Genomic DNA, 20,901 nt, shown 5'->3' with positions numbered 1-20,901 from the left:
AGCAGCCTCGAGATGAATGCCCAGAGCCCACTAAAGATGATGACAAAGGCAGACTTGGCCTGAATGGAATAGTCCTGGCTGGTGTGCCAATGTCCCAATGCCGTTCCCAGCACTCTCCATTTTAGAGGAGGTGGGTTTAGGCAAGCAGGGCCAGCTACCTCTGTGAGGTGGGTATTGATGATTAGACTTGTTAAGAGTCGTCTTACTCCAGTACTTCAATCTGGCCTCTTTTTCCTGAAGCAGCAGCAGGTAGTTTAACTCTCTGGAGGTGGACACCCAGCAGACGGCTGGGCTGGGGGTTGGAGGTGTTCCAGGTGGGTCTGTAGGTGTGGAGACACACACACACACACACACACACACACACACACACACACGTAATATGGAACTGTGAACAAACACGCATATATGCAGGCACATGCACACATGCAGACACACACACATGTAGGCACACACACACCCGCAAACTTAATCCTACTGCAGGAACCAATTGCATTTACAGATGTTTTAAAAGTTGTTGAGAGGCTGCCTCCACATTGAAGGCTCTTCTCGATTACTTTGCATCCATCTCTTTATGTGGCTCAGTGCTGAATTGTGTTTGATAATGTTGTTCATAGAAGAATCACAGGAAGAATCCGTGATTCTATTCATTCTTCTAGCATTTGTGATCAAAATATCCCATATCTTACTGATGCTGTTTCGTAGGCGTAACATTTACCTACCTTTTTTGGAAGTGAGCCACGGTGGCACAGTGGTTAGCACTGCTGCCTCACAGCACCAGGGATCTGAGTTCAATTCCGATCTCGGGTGACTGTGTGGAGTTTGCACTTTCTCCCCAGGCTGCGTGGGTTTGCTCCGGGTGCTCAGGTTTCCTCCCACAGTACAAAGATGTGGGGTTAGGTGGATTAGCCATGCTAAATTCCCCCTTAGTATCCCAGGATGTCTAGGTTAGGGGGATTGGCCATGGTAAATGCGCGGGATTATGGTGATAAGGTGGGGGGAGGGGGGCATGGGCCTGGGTAAGATGTTTTTTCAGAAAGTTTATGTAAACTCGATTAGCCAAATTTAGCCGCCTTCTGAACTGTAAGGATTTTATGGAAAAGATACAAATAATTAAAAAATTGTTCTTTCTTCCCTAAAACCTCCAATTCCCAGTAATTTTCATCATAATTTTATTTTGCTCGTCAATGAATTTTTGGTTAGTGTTAAAGATGTGAGCAGTTTATTTGTTTCTTCTGCCTTCCCAATTTAGAATAATTTCTCTGTTCACACCATTGCAAAAGCAAATTGTTCTTCTGACAACCTCATATTGCCCATGGTGTTATCCTTTCTGAAACCATTGGAAGTCATGTTGACTATTGACAATAATGTTAAACGGACAATAATGCGGGCTTGAGTATCCGGGAAACACTTGTTCTGTTTTCCTTTAAAAACAAGCTGACATTGCCTGATTTACACTACCGTTTAAGCCAAGATTGATTCCATTGTGTTGTAGCATTATCTGAGGTTTGCTCACTCTGCTTAGTCACATTCCTGGAGGTTTAATCACATAATCCTCTGCCTCCAACTGCCCGGTCAACAGCCTACCTTCCCATCTCGAATGTGTTCATTGATAGTTAGATCATTGTTTTTTTATATATATAAATGATAGGAAGAAGGGGCAGAGCCTTGTGATGATAATGCAAATTAAACAAGTAATCATGATTCATGACACAGTTACAATCATTGAAATGAGAATACATTTGAACTATTAAATCGTGAAAAGGATTGCACAATTATGATCATTTCAGCAAACAAATAATTTGTTTACATTGCTGGAGTGCAGGCCTAATAAAAGTGGAAAAATGAATGAATGCATCTGAAGAATATAGGAAAGCACACCATTCCAAAATGCCCCGTGCTTGCAGCAGTATCTAACAGATTCATCTTTATTAATTCAGACCCACTTCAGCAAACATTGGTTAGACAGGCAACCTTATTACGCATGTCTTCCTCAAATGATCAATAACTCATTGTATGATCATTTGTCATTGGTGAAAACATGATATATTTTTGATTATTTTGCCACATTTGTAGCTATTGTTATATAGAAGCAGCATGACACCAACATTGCTGAATATACATCTCTCTTTGGACACAGGAAAGTTCCCACCGGTGTCAGAATTCCTGAAATTTGGCACCTGGTGTCATGTGACAGGGTTGTCACAGTGCTCTTGTAGTATCATGGTTCCAGAATAGTGTGACGGAACCTACAACTCCCATAATGCAACTGTCTCCCTGTCTACAACAACGGGAAACCTCTGGGACCCATGCTCCAGCTGATGGAGTTTTTAACATTTACTTTTTAAAATTATTTTTATTGGATGCGAGTATCACTGGCAAGGCCAGCATTAATTGCTCATCCCAAATTGCCCTTGAGCCATCTTCTAGAACTATTGTAATGTGTCTGGTGTAGGTACACCCACAGCTCTGCTAAGGTGGGAGCTACAGGACTTTGACCCTGGGACAATGATGGTATGACAATGTAGTTCCAAGTCAGGATGATATGTGGCTTAGAGTGGAACTTGCGTGTGATGATGTTCCCATGCATCTGCTGCCCTTGTCTTTCTTGGCAGTAAAGGTCACAGATTTGGAAGATGCTGCTGAAGGAGCCTTGGCAAGTTTCTAGTCATCAACTTGTAACAATATGGATTGCTTCCTGAGTCCTGAGCAAGTTTGTACAGGGATAAACCAATTAGAAAATTAACTGCATGGCTGATGGTGAAATATCAGGGTTTGCAGTGTAAAAGCACGTCCGGAAGCAATCTTTTCTCATAAGATAACCCACCCATTTCTGGTATGAGTCTAGTAAAGCTTCCCTGAACTGCCACCAATGGATTTCTTAAATAAGAAGACCGATACTGGACGCACTACTCCAGATGTGGTCTCACCAATGTCCTGTATAACTGAAACATAGACTCCCTACATTTCTATTCAATTCCCATTGCAATACATGTTAAATTACTATTAGCTTTCCTAATTACTTGCTGTACCTGCATATTAACCTTTTGTGATTCATGCACTAGGACGCCCAGATCTCTCTGCTTCCCAAAGCTCTGCAATTGCTTATCATTTAGAAAATATATTTCTCTTTTTATTCTTCCTGCCAACATGCAAGTCATTTATATAAATTGTAAAAGGTTGAGGCCCCAGACTGATCTGTCACTCATTGCAGCTTGCCAACTAGAAAAAAAAACCCATTTATATCTACTCTCTGTTTCCAGTTAGCGAGCCAATATTCTATCCTTGCCATTACGTTACCCCCTACAACATGAGCCTTTATTTTCCACAGTAACGTCTGATGTTACACCTTGACTGGAATTCTCCAGTAGATCACACCCCTTCGCTGCTGGCAGCAAGAGCAGAGAATTTGGCGCTCAGCCAAATCTCATTCACTGCAGCAGGACCGAAGAATCTCAACTACGGGTGAGGTTGGAGAATCCGGCCCCTTATCAAATGCCTTCTGGAAATCTAAGTACAGTACATCCACCAGTTCCCCTTTATCCACAGCACGTGTTATTTATAGAATCATACAATGCGGAAGGCGGCCATTAGGCCCATCGGGTCTGCACCGACCACAATCCCACCCAGGCCCTATGCCCATAGCTCCATGCATTTACCCAAGCTCGTCCCCCTGACACTAAGGTGCAATTTACCATGGCCAATTCACCTCATCCACACATCTTTGGACTGTGGGAGAAAACCGGAGCACTCAGAGGAAATCCACGCAGACACAGGGAGGACATGCAAACTCCACACAGACAGTGACCCAAGCCGGGAATCGAACCCGGGTCCCTGGCGCTGTGATGCAGCAGTGCTAGCTATTGTGCCACTGTCAAAGAACTCCACCACGCGGTTAAACATGATTTCTCTTTCACAAAACCATGTTGATTCTGCCTGATTACCTTGAATTTTTCTAAGTGCCCGACTGGAATGTCTTTAGTGGGTGGCACGGTAGCACAGTGGTTAGCACTGCTGCCTCACAATGCCAGGGTCCCGGGTTTGATTCCTGGCTTGGGTCACTGTCTGTGTGGAGTCTGCACGTTCTCCCTGTCCCTGCGTGGGTTTTCTCCGGGTGCTCCGGTTTCCTCCCACATTCTGAAAGATATGCTGGTTATGTGCATTGACCCGAACAGACGCCAGACTGTGGCGACTAGGGGAATTTCACAGTAACTTCATTGCAGTGTTAATGCAAGCCTACTTGTGACCAATAAATAAACTTCAAATAAATAAACTTTACTTTAATAGCCTTTCTAATATTTTCTCTGTGAAAGATATTAAGCCAACTGGCCTGTAGTGTCTTGCTTTTTGTCTCCATCTCTTTTTGAATAAAGGAGTTACATTTGCTATTTTCCAATCTAATGGAAAAGAATCTTCAAGGCTGTGGAAGAGAGTAACGATTTGGATAAAAATAAGCAGGTTATTTGAAATCTAGTATTGTGCAGTGAAACAGAGTTAATTAAAAATCTAATTGTAAAGGAATCTCTGGGCAAGATTGGTCATAATATGATAGACTGTTATATTCAGTAACCATTTGGCTAAAAATAAGCAGATTGGATCAGGATGATCTGTTAGTGACTTGGGGAAGCTCAGGGAGAAATAGGAACAAATTAAAGCTAAAGGCATTATATTTAAATGTGCAAAGCATTCACAGCAAAATAGATGAATTAATAGCAAAGATTGAAATGAATGTGTCTGATCTGGTTTTCATTGTGGGCTGCTTCCAGAGCGACAAGGATGGGAATGAACTATTCCAGGATATTTAACTTTTAGATGAGACAGAGAAATGGAAAATGGTTACTCCGATAATAAAGGATGGGATGAAGACTGTGGAAAGTTTGTTTGGAAAATCAAGTTATAGAAGCAATTTGGATGGAGCTCAGAAAACACCGATGAGAGTAATTCCTAAGAACAAAGGACTGTACAGCACAGGAACAGGCCCTTCGGCCCTCCAAGCCTGTACCAATCACATTGTCCTATCTAGACCTATCTAGCTTATATCCCTCTATTCCCCGTCTGTTCATGTGTCTATCCAGATAAGTCTTAAATGTCGCTAACATATCTGCCTCAACCACCTCACTTGGTGCATTTCAGGCCCCCACCACTCTCTGTATAAAAATCTGCCCCCGCACATCTCCACTGAACCTTTACCCCCTTATCTTGAACTTGTGCCTCCTTGTAATTGTCATTTTTGCCCTGGGAAAAAGCTTCCAATTGTTCACCCTATCCATACCCCTCATAATTTTATAAACTTCTATCAGGTCACCCCTCAGCCTCCGTCTTTCCAGGGAGAACAATCCCAGTTTATTCAATCTCTCCTCAAAGCTAATACCCTCCATACCAGGCAACATCCTGGTGAATCTTTCCTGTACTCTCTCCAAAGCCTCCACGTCCTTCTGGTAGTGTGGTGACCAAAATTGGACACAGTATTCTGAATGTGGCCTAACCAACATTTTATACAACTGTAACATAATTTGCCAACTTTTGTACTCAATGCCCCTTCCAAGCATGCCATATGCTTTCTTAACCATTTTTTCCACTTGTGCTGCCGCTTTTAAGGATCTGTGGACCTGTACTCCCAGATCTCTCTGTGTGTCTATGTTCCTGATGGTTCTGCCATTTATTTTATAATTCCCACTCAAATTGGATCTACCAAAATGCATCACCTCGCATTTGTCCAGATTAAATTCCATCTGCCATTTCTCCACCCAATTTTCCACCCAATAAGGACTGGCAGCGCAATGTTCCAGGATACAGATGTTATAGGAAAGATAGAACAGGAGGTAAGAGAGGAGGGGGAGTTGCACTTTTGATTAGGGAAAACATCACGGCCGTATTGAGAGGAGATATATCCGAGGGTTCGGCCACTGAGTATGGGTAGAACTGAGAAATAAGAAGGGGGAAATCACTTTGATAGGTTTGTACTATAGGCCCCCAAATAGTCAGCGGGAAATTGAGGAGCAAATATGTAAGGAGATTAGAGATAGCTCCAAGAAAAATAGGGTGGTAATAGTAGGAGATTTTAACTTTCCCAACATTGACTGGGACAGCCATAGTATTAGAGGGTTGGATGGAGAGAAATTTGTTGAGTGTATTCAGGAAGAATTTCTCATTCAGTATGTGGATGGCCCGCCTAGAGAGGGGGCAAAACTTGACCTCCTCTTGGGAAATAAGGAAGGGCAGAAGACAGAAGTGTTAGTGAGGGATCACTTTGGGACCAGTGAGCATAATTCTATTAGTTTTAAGATAGCTATGGAGAATAATAGGTCTGGCCCAAAAGTTAAAATTCTAAATTGAGGCAAGGCCAATTTTGATGGTATCAGGCAGGAACTTTCAAAAGTTAATTGGGGGAGTCTCTGGGAAGGCAAAGGGACATCTGGTAAGTGGGAGGCTTTCAAAAGTGTGTTTTAACCAGGGTTCAGGGTAAGCACATTCCTGTTAGAGTGAAGGGCAAGGCTGGCAGAAGTAGGGAACCCTGGATGACTTGAGATATTGAGGCCCTGGTCAAGAAGAAGAAGAAGGAGGCACATGACATGCATAGGCAGCTGGGATCAAGCGAATCCCTTGAAGAGAATAGAGGGTGTAGGAGTAGAGTTAAGAGAGAAATCAGGACGGCACAAAGGGGACACGGGATTGTTTTGGCAGATAAGGCAAAGGAGAATCCAAAGAGCTTCTACAAATACATAAAAGGCAAAAGAGTAATAAGGGAGAGAGTAGGACCTCTTAAGGCTCAGCAAAGTCATCTATGTGCGGATCCAGAAGAGATAGGTGAGATCTTAAATGAATATTTCTCATCAGTATTTACTGTTGAGAAAAGCATGGATGTTAGGGAACTTGGGGAAATAAATAGTGATGTCCTGAGGAGTGCACATATTTCAGAGAAGGAGGTGCTGGAAGTCTTAAAGCGCATCAAGGTAGATAAATCCCCGGATCTAATGAAGTGTATCCCAGGACATTGTGGGAGTCTAGGGAGGAAATTGCGGATCCCCTAGCCGAGATATTTGAATCATCGATAGTTGGTGAGGTGCCTGAAGATTGGAGGGTGGCAAATGTTGTCCCTTTGTTTAAAAAGGGCTGCAGAGAAAAGCCTGGGAACTACAGGCCAGTTAGCCTCACATCTGTGTTGGGTAAGTTGTTGGAAGGTATTTTGAGAGACAGGTACTTAGAGATGTAAGGACTGATTAGGGACAGTCAACATGGCTTTGTGAGTGGAAAATCATGTCTCACAAATTTGATTGAGTTTTTTGAAGGAGTAATCAAGAAGGTAGACAAGGACAGTGCAGTTGATGCTGTCTACATGGACTTTAGCAAGGCCTTTGACAAGGTACCGCATGGTAGGTTGTTGCATAAGGTTAAATCTCATGGGATCCAGGGTGAGGTATCTATTTGGATACAAAATTGGCTTCTTGACAGGTGGTTGTAGAGGGTTGTTTTTCAAACTGGAGGCCTGTGACCAGCGGTGTGCCTCAGGGATCAGTGCTGGGTCCACTGTTATTTGTCATTTATATGAATGATTTGGATGAGAATATAGGAGGCATGGTTAATAAGTTTGCACATGACACCAAGATTAGTGGCATAGTGGACAGTGAAGAAAGTTATCTCAGATTGCGACGGGATCTTGATCAATTGGGCCAGTGGGGCTGACGAATGGCAGATGGAGTTTAATTTAGACAAATGCGAGGTGATGCATTTTGGTAGACTGAACCAGGGCAGGACTTACTCAGTTAATGGTAGGGTGTTGGGGAGAGTTACAGAACAAAGAGATCTCGGGGTACATGTTCATAGCTCCTTGAAAGTGGAGTCACAGGTGGACAGAGTGGTGAAGAAGACATTCAGCATGCTTGGTTTCATTGGTCAGAACATTGAATATAGGAGTTGGGACGTCTTGTTGAAGTTGTACAAGACATTGGTAAGGCCACACTTGCAATACTGTGTACAGTTCTGGTCAGCCTATTATAGAAAGGATATTATTAAACTAGAAAGAGTGCAGAAAAGATTTACTAGGATGCTACTGGGACTTGATGGTTTGAGTTATAAGGAGACGTTAGACTGGAACTTTTTTCTCTGGAGCGTAGAAGGCTAAGGGGTGATCTTATAGAGGTCTATAAAATAATGAGGGGCACAGATCAGCTAGAAAGTCAATATCTTTTCCCAAAGGTAGGGGAGTCTAAAACTAGAGGGCATAGGTTTAAGGTGAGAGGGGAGGGATACAAAAGTGTCCAGAGAATTATTCTTTCACACAGAGTTAGTACTAGAGGCGGGTACAATTTTGTCTTTTAAAAACATTTAGACACTTACATGGGTATAGAGGGATATGGGACAAATGCGGGCTATTGGGATTAGCTTAGGGGTTTAAAACAAAAGGCGGCATGGATTGGTTGGGCCAAAGGGCCTGTTTCCATGCTGTAAACCTCTATGACTCTATAAGCTCCGTAACATTAGTTGTATTATCAGGCTGAGTATAAATTAGAAATGAATGGTGCACGTAACAAGCATAGAAAAGTAATCATGGAGATCCTGAATCTTCATGTAGAAAGGGCAAACTACATTTGCAGTAATATTGTAGAGAAAAAATTCATGGAGTCTATTGAAGATCATTTTCTGGATCAGAATGTAAAGAGTGAAACAGGGAACAAGTTTTTGAAATCCATTATCGTGCAATGAAACAGAATTAATTTGTTACTTATGTTATATTACTTGGTACGTAAAGGAATGTCGGGGAGCAATTGGTCACAATATGATAGAATAGGGCTTAAATCTGAACAAATTAAACTACATAGGGATGTGAAATCGGCTATGGTAGCGGAGTGTGAGAGAGGAGGACACAGAGTCAGGCAGTCAGTCCCTAGCGGAGTGTGAGAGAGGAGCACACAGAGTCAGGCAGTCAGTACCTAGCGGAGTGTGAGAGAGGAGGACACAGAGTCAGGCAGTCAGTACCTAGCGGAGTGAGAGAGGAGGACACAGAGTCAGGCAGTCAGTCCCTAGTGGAGTGTGAGAGAGGAGGACACAGAGTCAGGCAGTCAGTCCCTAGCGGAGTGTGAGAGAGGAGGACACAGACTCAGGCAGTCAGTACCTAGCGGAGTGTGAGAGAGAGGACACAGAGTCAGGCAGTCAGTATCTAACGGAGTGTGAGAGAGGAGGGCACAGAGTCAGGCAGTCAGTACCTAGCGGAGTGTGAGAGAGGAGGACACAGAGTCAGGCAGTCAGTACCTAGCGGAGTGTGAGAGAGGAGCACACAGAGTCAGGCAGTCAGTACCTAGCGGAGTGAGAGAGGAGCACACAGAGTCACGCAGTCAGTCCCCAGCGGAGTGTGAGAGAGGAGGACACAGAGTCAGGCAGTCAGTACCTAGCGGAGTGTGAGAGAGAGGACACAGAGTCAGGCAGTCAGTATCTAACGGAGTGTGAGAGAGGAGGGCACAGAGTCAGGCAGTCAGTACCTAGCGGAGTGTGAGAGAGGAGCACACAGAGTCAGGCAGTCAGTACCTAGCGGAGTGAGAGAGGAGCACACAGAGTCACGCAGTCAGTCCCTAGCGGAGTGTGAGAGAGGAGGACACAGAGTCACGCAGTCAGTCCCTAGCGGAGTGTGAGAGAGGAGGACACAGAGTCAGGCAGTCAGTCCCTAGCGGAGTGTGAGAGAGGAGCACACAGAGTCAGGCAGTCAGTACCTAGCGGAGTGAGAGAGGAGCACACAGAGTCACGCAGTCAGTCCCTAGCGGAGTGTGAGAGAGGAGGACACAGAGTCACGCAGTCAGTCCCTAGCGGAGTGTGAGAGAGGAGGACACAGAGTCAGGCAGTCAGTCCCTAGCGGAGTGTGAGAGAGGAGGACACAGAGTCACGCAGTCAGTCCCTAGCGGGGTGTGAGAGAGGAGGACACAGAGTCAGGCAGTCAGTCCATAGCGGAGTGTGAGAGAGGAGGACACAGAGTCAGGCAGTCAGTACCTAGCGGAGTGTGAGAGAGGAGGGCACAGAGTCAGGCAGTCAGTCCCTAGCGGAGTGTGAGAGAGGAGGACACAGAGTCAGGCAGTCAGTACCTAGCGGAGTGTGAGAGAGGAGGGCACAGAGTCACGCAGTCAGTCCCTAGCGGAGTGTGAGAGAGGAGGACACAGACTCAGGCAGTCAGTACCTAGCGGAGTGTGAGAGAGGAGGGCACAGAGTCAGGCAGTCAGTCCCTAGCGGAGTGTGAGAGAGGAGGACACATACTCAGGCAGTCAGTACCTAGCGGAGTGTGAGAGAGGAGGACACAGAGTCAGGCAGTCAGTACCTAGTGGAGTGTGAGAGAGGATGACACAGAGTCAGGCAGTCAGTACCTAGCGGAGTGTGAGAGAGGAGGACACAGACTCAGGCAGTCAGTACCTAGCGGAGTGTGAGAGAGGAGGGCACAGAGTCAGGCAGTCAGTCCCTAGCGGAGTGTGAGAGAGGAGGGCACAGAGTCAGGCAGTCAGTACCTAGCGGAGTGAGAGAGGAGGAGACAGAGTCAGGCAGTCAGTCCTTAGCGGAGTGTGAGAGAGGAGCACACAGAGTCAGGCAGTCAGTCCTTAGCGGAGTGTGAGAGAGGAGCACACAGAGTCAGGCAGTCAGTCCTTAGCGGAGTGTGAGAGAGGAGGACACAGACTCAGGCAGTCAGTCCCTAGCGGAGTGTGAGAGAGGAGGACACAGACTCAGGCAGTCAGTCCCTAGCGGAGTGTGAGAGAGGAGGACACAGACTCAGGCAGTCAGTACCTAGCGGAGTGTGAGAGAGAGGACACAGAGTCAGGCAGTCAGTATCTAACGGAGTGTGAGAGAGGAGGGCACAGAGTCAGGCAGTCAGTACCTAGCGGAGTGAGAGAGGAGGAGACAGAGTCAGGCAGTCAGTCCTTAGCGGAGTGTGAGAGAGGAGCACACAGAGTCAGGCAGTCAGTCCTTAGCGGAGTGTGAGAGAGGAGCACACAGAGTCAGGCAGTCAGTCCTTAGCGGAGTGTGAGAGAGGAGCACACAGAGTCAGGCAGTCAGTCCTTAGCGGAGTGTGAGAGAGGAGCACACAGAGTCAGGCAGTCAGTCCTTAGCGGAGTGTGAGAGAGGAGCACACAGAGTCAGGCAGTCAGTATCTAACGGAGTGTGAGAGAGGAGGACAGAGAGTCAGGCAGTCAGTCCTTAGCGGAGTGTGAGAGAGGAGGACACAGAGTCAGGCAGTCAGTCCCTAGCGGAGTGTGAGAGAGGAGCACACAGAGTCAGGCAGTCAGTCCCTAGCGGAGTGTGTGAGAGGAGGACACAGAGTCAGGCAGTCAGTCCCTAGCGGAGTGTGAGAGAGGAGGACAGAGAGTCAGGCAGTCAGTCCTTAGCGGAGTGTGAGAGAGGAGGACACAGAGTCAGGCAGTCAGTCCCTAGCGGAGTGTGAGAGAGGAGCACACAGAGTCAGGCAGTCAGTCCCTAGCGGAGTGTGTGAGAGGAGGACACAGAGTCAGGCAGTCAGTCCCTAGCGGAGTGTGAGAGAGGAGGACACAGAGTCAGGCAGTCAGTCCCTAGCGGAGTGTGTGAGAGGAGGACACAGAGTCAGGCAGTCAGTACCTAGCGGAGTGAGAGAGGAGGACACAGAGTCAGGCAGTCAGTCCCTAGCGGAGTGTGAGAGAGGAGGATAAGAGTCAGGCAGTCAGTCCCTAGCGGAGTGTGAGAGAGGAGCACACAGAGTCAGGCAGTCAGTCCCTAGCGGAGTGTGAGAGGAGGACACAGAGTCAGGCAGTCAGTCCCTAGCGGAGTGTGAGAGAGGAGGATAAGAGTCAGGCAGTCAGTCCCTAGCGGAGTGTGAGAGAGGAGCACACAGAGTCAGGCAGTCAGTCCCTAGCGGAGTGTGAGAGAGGAGGATAAGAGTCAGGCAGTCAGTCCCTAGCGGAGTGTGAGAGAGGAGCACACAGAGTCAGTCAGTCAGTACCTAGCGGAGTGTGAGAGAGGAGCACACAGAGTCAGGCAGTCAGTCCCTAGCGGAGTGTGTGAGAGGAGGACACAGAGTCAGGCAGTCAGTCCCTAGCGGAGTGTGAGAGAGGAGGACACAGAGTCAGGCAGTCAGTCCCTAGCGGAGTGTGTGAGAGGAGGACACAGAGTCAGGCAGTCAGTACCTAGCGGAGTGAGAGAGGAGGACACAGAGTCAGGCAGTCAGTCCCTAGCGGAGTGTGAGAGAGGAGGATAAGAGTCAGGCAGCCAGTCCCTAGCGGAGTGTGAGAGAGGAGCACACAGAGTCAGGCAGTCAGTCCCTAGCGGAGTGTGAGAGAGGAGGACACAGAGTCAGGCAGTCAGTCCCTAGCGGAGTGTGAGAGAGGAGGACACAGAGTCAGGCAGTCAGTACCTAGCGGAGTGAGAGAGGAGGACACAGAGTCAGGCAGTCAGTCCCTAGCGGAGTGTGAGAGAGGAGGACACAGAGTCAGGCAGTCAGTACCTAGCGGAGTGTGAGAGGAGGAGACAGAGTCAGGCAGTCAGTCCTTAGCGGAGTGTGAGAGAGGAGCACACAGAGTCAGGCAGTCAGTCCTTAGCGGAGTGTGAGAGAGGAGCACACAGAGTCAGGCAGTCAGTATCTAACGGAGTGTGAGAGAGGAGGACAGAGAGTCAGGCAGTCAGTCCTTAGCGGAGTGTGAGAGAGGAGCACACAGAGTCAGGCTGTCAGTATCTAACGGAGTGTGAGAGAGGAGGACAGAGAGTCAGTCCTTAGCGGAGTGTGAGAGAGGAGGACACAGAGTCAGGCAGTCAGTCCCTAGCGGAGTGTGTGAGAGGAGGACACAGAGTCAGGCAGTCAGTCCCTAGCGGAGTGTGAGAGAGGAGGACACAGAGTCAGGCAGTCAGTCCCTAGCGGAGTGTGAGAGAGGAGGACACAGAGTCAGGCAGTCAGTACCTAGCGGAGTGAGAGAGGAGGACACAGAGTCAGGCAGTCAGTCCCTAGCGGAGTGTGAGAGAGGAGGACACAGACTCAGGCAGTCAGTCCCTAGCGGAGTGTGAGAGAGGAGGACACAGACTCAGGCAGTCAGTCCCTAGCGGAGTGTGAGAGAGGAGGACACAGACTCAGGCAGTCAGTACCTAGCGGAGTGTGAGAGAGAGGACACAGAGTCAGGCAGTCAGTATCTAACGGAGTGTGAGAGAGGAGGGCACAGAGTCAGGCAGTCAGTACCTAGCGGAGTGTGAGAGAGGAGCACACAGAGTCAGGCAGTCAGTACCTAGCGGAGTGAGAGAGGAGCACACAGAGTCACGCAGTCAGTCCCTAGCGGAGTGTGAGAGAGGAGGACACAGAGTCACGCAGTCAGTCCCTAGCGGAGTGTGAGAGAGGAGCACACAGAGTCAGGCAGTCAGTACCTAGCGGAGTGAGAGAGGAGCACACAGAGTCACGCAGTCAGTCCCTAGCGGAGTGTGAGAGAGGAGGACACAGAGTCAGGCAGTCAGTCCCTAGCGGAGTGTGAGAGAGAGGACACAGAGTCAGGCAGTCAGTATCTAACGGAGTGTGAGAGAGGAGGGCACAGAGTCAGGCAGTCAGTACCTAGCGGAGTGTGAGAGAGGAGCACACAGAGTCAGGCAGTCAGTACCTAGCGGAGTGAGAGAGGAGCACACAGAGTCACGCAGTCAGTCCCTAGCGGAGTGTGAGAGAGGAGGACACAGAGTCACGCAGTCAGTCCCTAGCGGAGTGTGAGAGAGGAGGACACAGAGTCAGGCAGTCAGTCCCTAGCGGAGTGTGAGAGAGGAGCACACAGAGTCAGGCAGTCAGTACCTAGCGGAGTGAGAGAGGAGCACACAGAGTCACGCAGTCAGTCCCTAGCGGAGTGTGAGAGAGGAGGACACAGAGTCACGCAGTCAGTCCCTAGCGGAGTGTGAGAGAGGAGGACACAGAGTCAGGCAGTCAGTCCCTAGCGGAGTGTGAGAGAGGAGGACACAGAGTCACGCAGTCAGTCCCTAGCGGAGTGTGAGAGAGGAGGACACAGAGTCAGGCAGTCAGTCCATAGCGGAGTGTGAGAGAGGAGGACACAGAGTCAGGCAGTCAGTACCTAGCGGAGTGTGAGAGAGGAGGGCACAGAGTCAGGCAGTCAGTCCCTAGCGGAGTGTGAGAGAGGAGGACACAGAGTCAGGCAGTCAGTACCTAGCGGAGTGTGAGAGAGGAGGGCACAGAGTCACGCAGTCAGTCCCTAGCGGAGTGTGAGAGAGGAGGACACAGACACAGGCAGTCAGTACCTAGCGGAGTGTGAGAGAAGAGGGCACAGAGTCAGGCAGTCAGTCCCTAGCGGAGTGTGAGAGAGGAGGACACATACTCAGGCAGTCAGTACCTAGCGGAGTGTGAGAGAGGAGGACACAGAGTCAGGCAGTCAGTACCTAGCGGAGTGTGAGAGAGGAGGACACAGAGTCAGGCAGTCAGTACCTAGCGGAGTGTGAGAGAGGAGGACACAGACTCAGGCAGTCAGTACCTAGCGGAGTGTGAGAGAGGAGGGCACAGAGTCAGGCAGTCAGTCCCTAGCGGAGTGTGAGAGAGGAGGGCACAGAGTCAGGCAGTCAGTACCTAGCGGAGTGAGAGAGGAGGAGACAGAGTCAGGCAGTCAGTCCTTAGCGGAGTGTGAGAGAGGAGCACACAGAGTCAGGCAGTCAGTCCTTAGCGGAGTGTGAGAGAGGAGCACACAGAGTCAGGCAGTCAGTCCTTAGCGGAGTGTGAGAGAGGAGGACACAGACTCAGGCAGTCAGTCCCTAGCGGAGTGTGAGAGAGGAGGACACAGACTCAGGCAGTCAGTCCCTAGCGGAGTGTGAGAGAGGAGGACACAGACTCAGGCAGTCAGTACCTAGCGGAGTGTGAGAGAGAGGACACAGAGTCAGGCAGTCAGTATCTAACGGAGTGTGAGAGAGGAGGGCACAGAGTCAGGCAGTCAGTACCTAGCGGAGTGAGAGAGGAGGAGACAGAGTCAGGCAGTCAGTCCTTAGCGGAGTGTGAGAGAGGAGCACACAGAGTCAGGCAGTCAGTCCTTAGCGGAGTGTGAGAGAGGAGCACACAGAGTCAGGCAGTCAGTCCTTAGCGGAGTGTGAGAGAGGAGCACACAGAGTCAGGCAGTCAGTATCTAACGGAGTGTGAGAGAGGAGGACAGAGAGTCAGGCAGTCAGTCCTTAGCGGAGTGTGAGAGAGGAGGACACAGAGTCAGGCAGTCAGTCCCTAGCGGAGTGTGAGAGAGGAGCACACAGAGTCAGGCAGTCAGTCCCTAGCGGAGTGTGTGAGAGGAGGACACAGAGTCAGGCAGTCAGTCCCTAGCGGAGTGTGAGAGAGGAGGACAGAGAGTCAGGCAGTCAGTCCTTAGCGGAGTGTGAGAGAGGAGGACACAGAGTCAGGCAGTCAGTCCCTAGCGGAGTGTGAGAGAGGAGCACACAGAGTCAGGCAGTCAGTCCCTAGCGGAGTGTGTGAGAGGAGGACACAGAGTCAGGCAGTCAGTCCCTAGCGGAGTGTGAGAGAGGAGGACACAGAGTCAGGCAGTCAGTCCCTAGCGGAGTGTGTGAGAGGAGGACACAGAGTCAGGCAGTCAGTACCTAGCGGAGTGAGAGAGGAGGACACAGAGTCAGGCAGTCAGTCCCTAGCGGAGTGTGAGAGAGGAGGATAAGAGTCAGGCAGTCAGTCCCTAGCGGAGTGTGAGAGAGGAGCACACAGAGTCAGGCAGTCAGTCCCTAGCGGAGTGTGAGAGGAGGACACAGAGTCAGGCAATCAGTCCCTAGCGGAGTGTGAGAGAGGAGGATAAGAGTCAGGCAGTCAGTCCCTAGCGGAGTGTGAGAGAGGAGCACACAGAGTCAGGCAGTCAGTCCCTAGCGGAGTGTGAGAGAGGAGGATAAGAGTCAGGCAGTCAGTCCCTAGCGGAGTGTGAGAGAGGAGCACACAGAGTCAGGCAGTCAGTACCTAGCGGAGTGTGAGAGAGGAGCACACAGAGTCAGGCAGTCAGTCCCTAGCGGAGTGTGTGAGAGGAGGACACAGAGTCAGGCAGTCAGTCCCTAGCGGAGTGTGAGAGAGGAGGACACAGAGTCAGGCAGTCAGTCCCTAGCGGAGTGTGTGAGAGGAGGACACAGAGTCAGGCAGTCAGTACCTAGCGGAGTGAGAGAGGAGGACACAGAGTCAGGCAGTCAGTCCCTAGCGGAGTGTGAGAGAGGAGGATAAGAGTCAGGCAGCCAGTCCCTAGCGGAGTGTGAGAGAGGAGCACACAGAGTCAGGCAGTCAGTCCCTAGCGGAGTGTGAGAGAGGAGGACACAGAGTCAGGCAGTCAGTCCCTAGCGGAGTGTGAGAGAGGAGGACACAGAGTCAGGCAGTCAGTACCTAGCGGAGTGAGAGAGGAGGACACAGAGTCAGGCAGTCAGTCCCTAGCGGAGTGTGAGAGAGGAGGACACAGAGTCAGGCAGTCAGTACCTAGCGGAGTGTGAGAGGAGGAGACAGAGTCAGGCAGTCAGTCCTTAGCGGAGTGTGAGAGAGGAGCACACAGAGTCAGGCAGTCAGTCCTTAGCGGAGTGTGAGAGAGGAGCACACAGAGTCAGGCAGTCAGTATCTAACGGAGTGTGAGAGAGGAGGACAGAGAGTCAGGCAGTCAGTCCTTAGCGGAGTGTGAGAGAGGAGCACACAGAGTCAGGCTGTCAGTATCTAACGGAGTGTGAGAGAGGAGGACAGAGAGTCAGGCAGTCAGTCCTTAGCGGAGTGTGAGAGAGGAGGACACAGAGTCAGGCAGTCAGTCCCTGGCGGAGTGTGTGAGAGGAGGACACAGAGTCAGGCAGTCAGTCCCTAGCGGAGTGTGAGAGAGGAGGACACAGAGTCAGGCAGTCAGTACCTAGCGGAGTGAGAGAGGAGGACACAGAGTCAGGCAGTCAGTCCCTAGCGGAGTGTGAGAGAGGAGGGCACAGAGTCACGCAGTCAGTCCTTAGCGGAGTGTGAGAGAGGAGCACACAGAGTCAGGCAGTCAGTCCCTAGCGGAGTGTGAGAGAGGAGGATAAGAGTCAGGCAGTCAGTACCTAGCGGAGTGTGAGAGAGGAGGACACAGAGTCAGGCAGTCAGTACCCAGCGGAGTGTGAGAGAGGAGCACACAGAGTCAGGCAGTCAGTACCTAGCGGAGTGAGAGAGGAGGACACAGAGTCAGGCAGTCAGTACCCAGCGGAGTGTGAGAGAGGAGGACACAGAGTCAGGCAGTCAGTACCTAGCGGAGTGTGAGAGGAGGACACAGAGTCAGGCAGTCAGTACCTAGCGGAGTGTGAGAGAGGAGCACACAGAGTCAGGCAGTCAGTACCTAGCGGAGTGTGAGAGAGGAGGATAAGAGTCAGGCAGTCAGTACCTAGCGGAGTGTGAGAGGAGGACACAGAGTCAGGCAGTCAGTACCTAGCGGAGTGTGAGAGAGGAGCACACAGAGTCAGGCAGTCAGTACCTAGCGGAGTGTGAGAGAGGAGGATAAGAGTCAGGCAGTCAGTACCTAGCGGAGTGTGAGAGGAGGACACAGAGTCAGGCAGTCAGTACCTAGCGGAGTGTGAGAGAGGAGGATAAGAGTCAGGCAGTCAGTACCTAGCGGAGTGTGAGAGGAGGACACAGAGTCAGGCAGTCAGTCCCTAGCGGAGTGTGAGAGAGGAGGACACAGAGTCAGGCAGTCAGTCCCTAGCGGAGTGTGAGAGAGGAGGACACAGAGTCAGGCAGTCAGTACCTAGCGGAGTGTGTGAGAGGAGCACACAGAGTCAGGCAGTCAGTACCTAGCGGAGTGTGAGAGAGGAGGACACAGAGTCAGGGGGTCAGTATCTAATGTCTCACAAGAAACTAAAGTTAATTGGTTGGTGAGAAACCACTTGTTCGGGAGGATCATTCAGTAAGTAACTGAGAAGTAAAAAAATACATTTTTTAAAAATCAGGAGTTACTTACACTTAAATAAGAAACACAAACAATAGGGAAATAAAATTAAGTTGAGGTTAGGTAAAATAAAGTCGTATAAGTAAACCAAAATAAAATAAAGTCAACATAAGTGAAATAAATTGAAGCTTTGACGTTCAATTGTGTAGAATGTGTGTCTTGTAGTATGTGGAAATTCTTGGATGCTCCTGGTGTTCTAGACTTCCACATGTGCAGGCAGTGTCACCAGCTGCAGAACCTTGAGCTCTGGGTTTCGGAGCTCAGCTGACAGCTGGAGTCACTGTGGCACATCTGTCAGGCTGAGAGCTACATGGATGCAGTGCTGAAAGAGGTGGTTACACGGAGTACGGAGGCAGAAAGGGAATGAGTGGCCGCCAGGCAGTCCATGAGAATTAGGCGAGTTAGTGCCGGAGTCCACTGGGGTCCTGTTCATCTATCTGTTTGCCACTTTGGACACCGGTGACGGCATTGGTTCCTCAGAGGAGTGCAGCCAGTGTCAAGCTTGTTGCATCACAAGTGGCTCTGCTATAGAGGAGGGGAGAAAGAGGAGGAGGAGGAGAGCATTAGAGATATGGGATTTCTGTGGTCACAGATGTGACTCCAGGATGGTGTGTTGCCTCCCTGGTGCCAGGGTCAAGGGTATCACAGAGCGGCTGCAGGACATTAGGCTTCTGGAGGAGGGTGATCAGCCCGAGGTTGTGCTCCATGTGGTACCAATGACTTGGGTAGCAAAGGGGGATGAAGTCCTGAAAGCAGACTTTAGGGAGCTCGGAAGGAGAATGAAAAGCAGGATGTCTGAAGCAGTAATGTCAGGATTACTCCCAGTCCCATATACAAGTGAGTACAGAAATGGGAGAATTGAGCAATTAATACGGCTGGAAAGCTGGTGTAGGAGAGAGGGTGTCAGAATTCTGAGGCAGTGGACCGGTTCTGGGACCTTTAAAAGACGGACGGTCTACACCTGAATTGGACTGGGGCGAATATGCTCACTGGGAGGTTTGCCCCCCCAGTTGTGGGGGGGTTAAACTAAATTGGCAGTGGGATGGGAAGCAGAGTGCAAATTTAGAGCAGGGGAAAGGAGATGGACAATTCGTGAGTGACCCTGAAGAACTGAAGCAACATAGGTTAAGAAGTGTACAGCACAGGGATCTGGCTGTGTTAAAAGGTAAACGCAAGGAGCATAGTAAATAAAGCTGATGACCTGAAGGCAGAGATAGACACATGGCAGCATGATATCATCGCTTTAATGGGAACGTGGCTTAAGGAGAGGCATAAATGGCAGCTCAACATCCCCGGATATAGTTTTCAGGCAGGAAAGGAGGGAGATAGAAAAAGTAGGGGTGTAGCATTATTGGCGAAGGAATCAGGGAGCGATAATATACTCAATGGATTAAATGAGGCCAATAAGGTTGAGCTCAGAATATTTAAGAAGGCAGCCACACTGCTGGGACTGTACTATAGACCCCCCCCCCCAACTAGTGGAAGGGAGTTAGGAGGGCAAACATGTAGATATATTTCTGTATGCAAATCATTCAGGATTTCAACTACGCTAATATGATTTGGGATACAAACAATGTGATGGGCACAGAGGGAGCTTCATCGATTCTGAGTGATGAAACCACTGAGGCCACACGTCTAGTTGACAGAGCTGGCACGTGCTACACAAAAACCTTCAATTTTATATGTATATATATATATCATATGAACCTTTCAATTTATAGGTTATAGCTTGGCTAGGTACCAGCTTGTCTTGTACAAGCTGCTCATGACTGCTGTGTTATTTGTGCAATCAATTATGAACACTGAGTTTGAGCAAATATCCTTTATTTAATTTAAACAGTGTTGACCTTGTCCCTAAAGCATTGCTCTCCATGTAAACTCTAACACCTGCATGTGCAGCTATGCAGATAAGTAGCAATGTGATGTTCTGAAGGGTTTAATTCTGGAGCAGTACAAAGCCTAGGTTTGATTAATGTTGCTGTTCTTCTGATAGGCCGCTGATGTTGGATAATGGAGGTTCTCCTCCTCCTGTGCCTAAATATGGTCGACATCTATCAATAGAACCTCTTCAGGACCCATATTTCATTCAGTCGGTAAGTGAAGCGCCATCTGGCTTGAAGCAAGTGATAAATACTGGCTGGTATTATACTGTTCTTCTCAGCGGCTCCATTCAGTCATAGTCATAGAGGTTTACAGCATGGAAACAGGCCCTTCGGCCCAACTTGTCCATGCCGCCCTTTTTTTTCAAAACCCCTAAGCTAATCCCATTTGCCCGCATTTGGCTCATATCCCCCTATGCCCATCGTACCCATGTAGCTATCTAAATGCTTTTTAAAAGACGAAATTGTACCCGCCTCTACTACTACCTCCGGCAGCTTGTTCCAGACACTCACCACCCTCTGTGTGAAATAATTGCCCCTCTGGACACTTTTGTATCTCTCACCTTAAACCTATGCCCTAACTTTTAGACTCCCCTACCTTTGGAAAAGATATTGACTATCTGGCTGATCTATGCCCCTCATTATTTTATAGACCTCTATAAGATCACCCCTTAGCCTTCTACGCTCCAGAGAAAAAAGTCCCAGTCTATCCAGCCTCTCCTTATTACTCAATCCATCAAGTCCCGGTAGCATCCTAGTAAATCTTTTCTGCACTCTTTCTAGTTTAATAATATCCTTTCTATAATAGGGTGACCAGAATTGCACACAGTATTCCAAGTGTGGCCTTACCAACGTCTTGTACAACGTCAACAAGACATTCCAACTCCTGTATTCAATGTTCTGACCGATGAAACCAAGCATGCCGAATGCCTTCTTCACCATTATGTCCACCTGTGACTCCACTTTCAAGGAGCTATGAACATGTACCCCTAGATCTCTTTGTTCTGTAACTCTCCCCAACGCCCTATCATTAACTGAGTACGTCCTGGTTCAATCTACCAAAATGCATCACCTCGCATTTGTCTAATTTAAACTCCAATTGCCATTCATCAGCCCACTGGCCCAATTGATCAAGATCCCGTTGC

General features: G+C 49.1%; 1 protein-coding gene across 1 annotated transcript in view; it reads left to right on the top strand.

Annotated features, from left to right (window-relative positions):
- The window catches only part of hsf4 (heat shock transcription factor 4), a 152,269-nt gene that overhangs the window by 97,347 nt on the left and 34,021 nt on the right, over window positions 1–20,901 (top strand). Inside the window, exon 6 of the mRNA XM_078211052.1 lies at window positions 19,870–19,969. Coding sequence (XP_078067178.1) covers window positions 19,870–19,969 — 100 coding nt within the window. The remainder of the gene's footprint in view (window positions 1–19,869; window positions 19,970–20,901) is intronic.

This window comes from Mustelus asterias, chromosome 4 (genome assembly GCF_964213995.1).
Source record: "Mustelus asterias chromosome 4, sMusAst1.hap1.1, whole genome shotgun sequence".
NCBI classification, from domain to species: domain Eukaryota; kingdom Metazoa; phylum Chordata; class Chondrichthyes; order Carcharhiniformes; family Triakidae; genus Mustelus; species Mustelus asterias.
The sequence above is the reverse complement of the archived record's forward strand: the minus strand, read 5'-3'. Positions and strand labels throughout refer to the sequence as shown.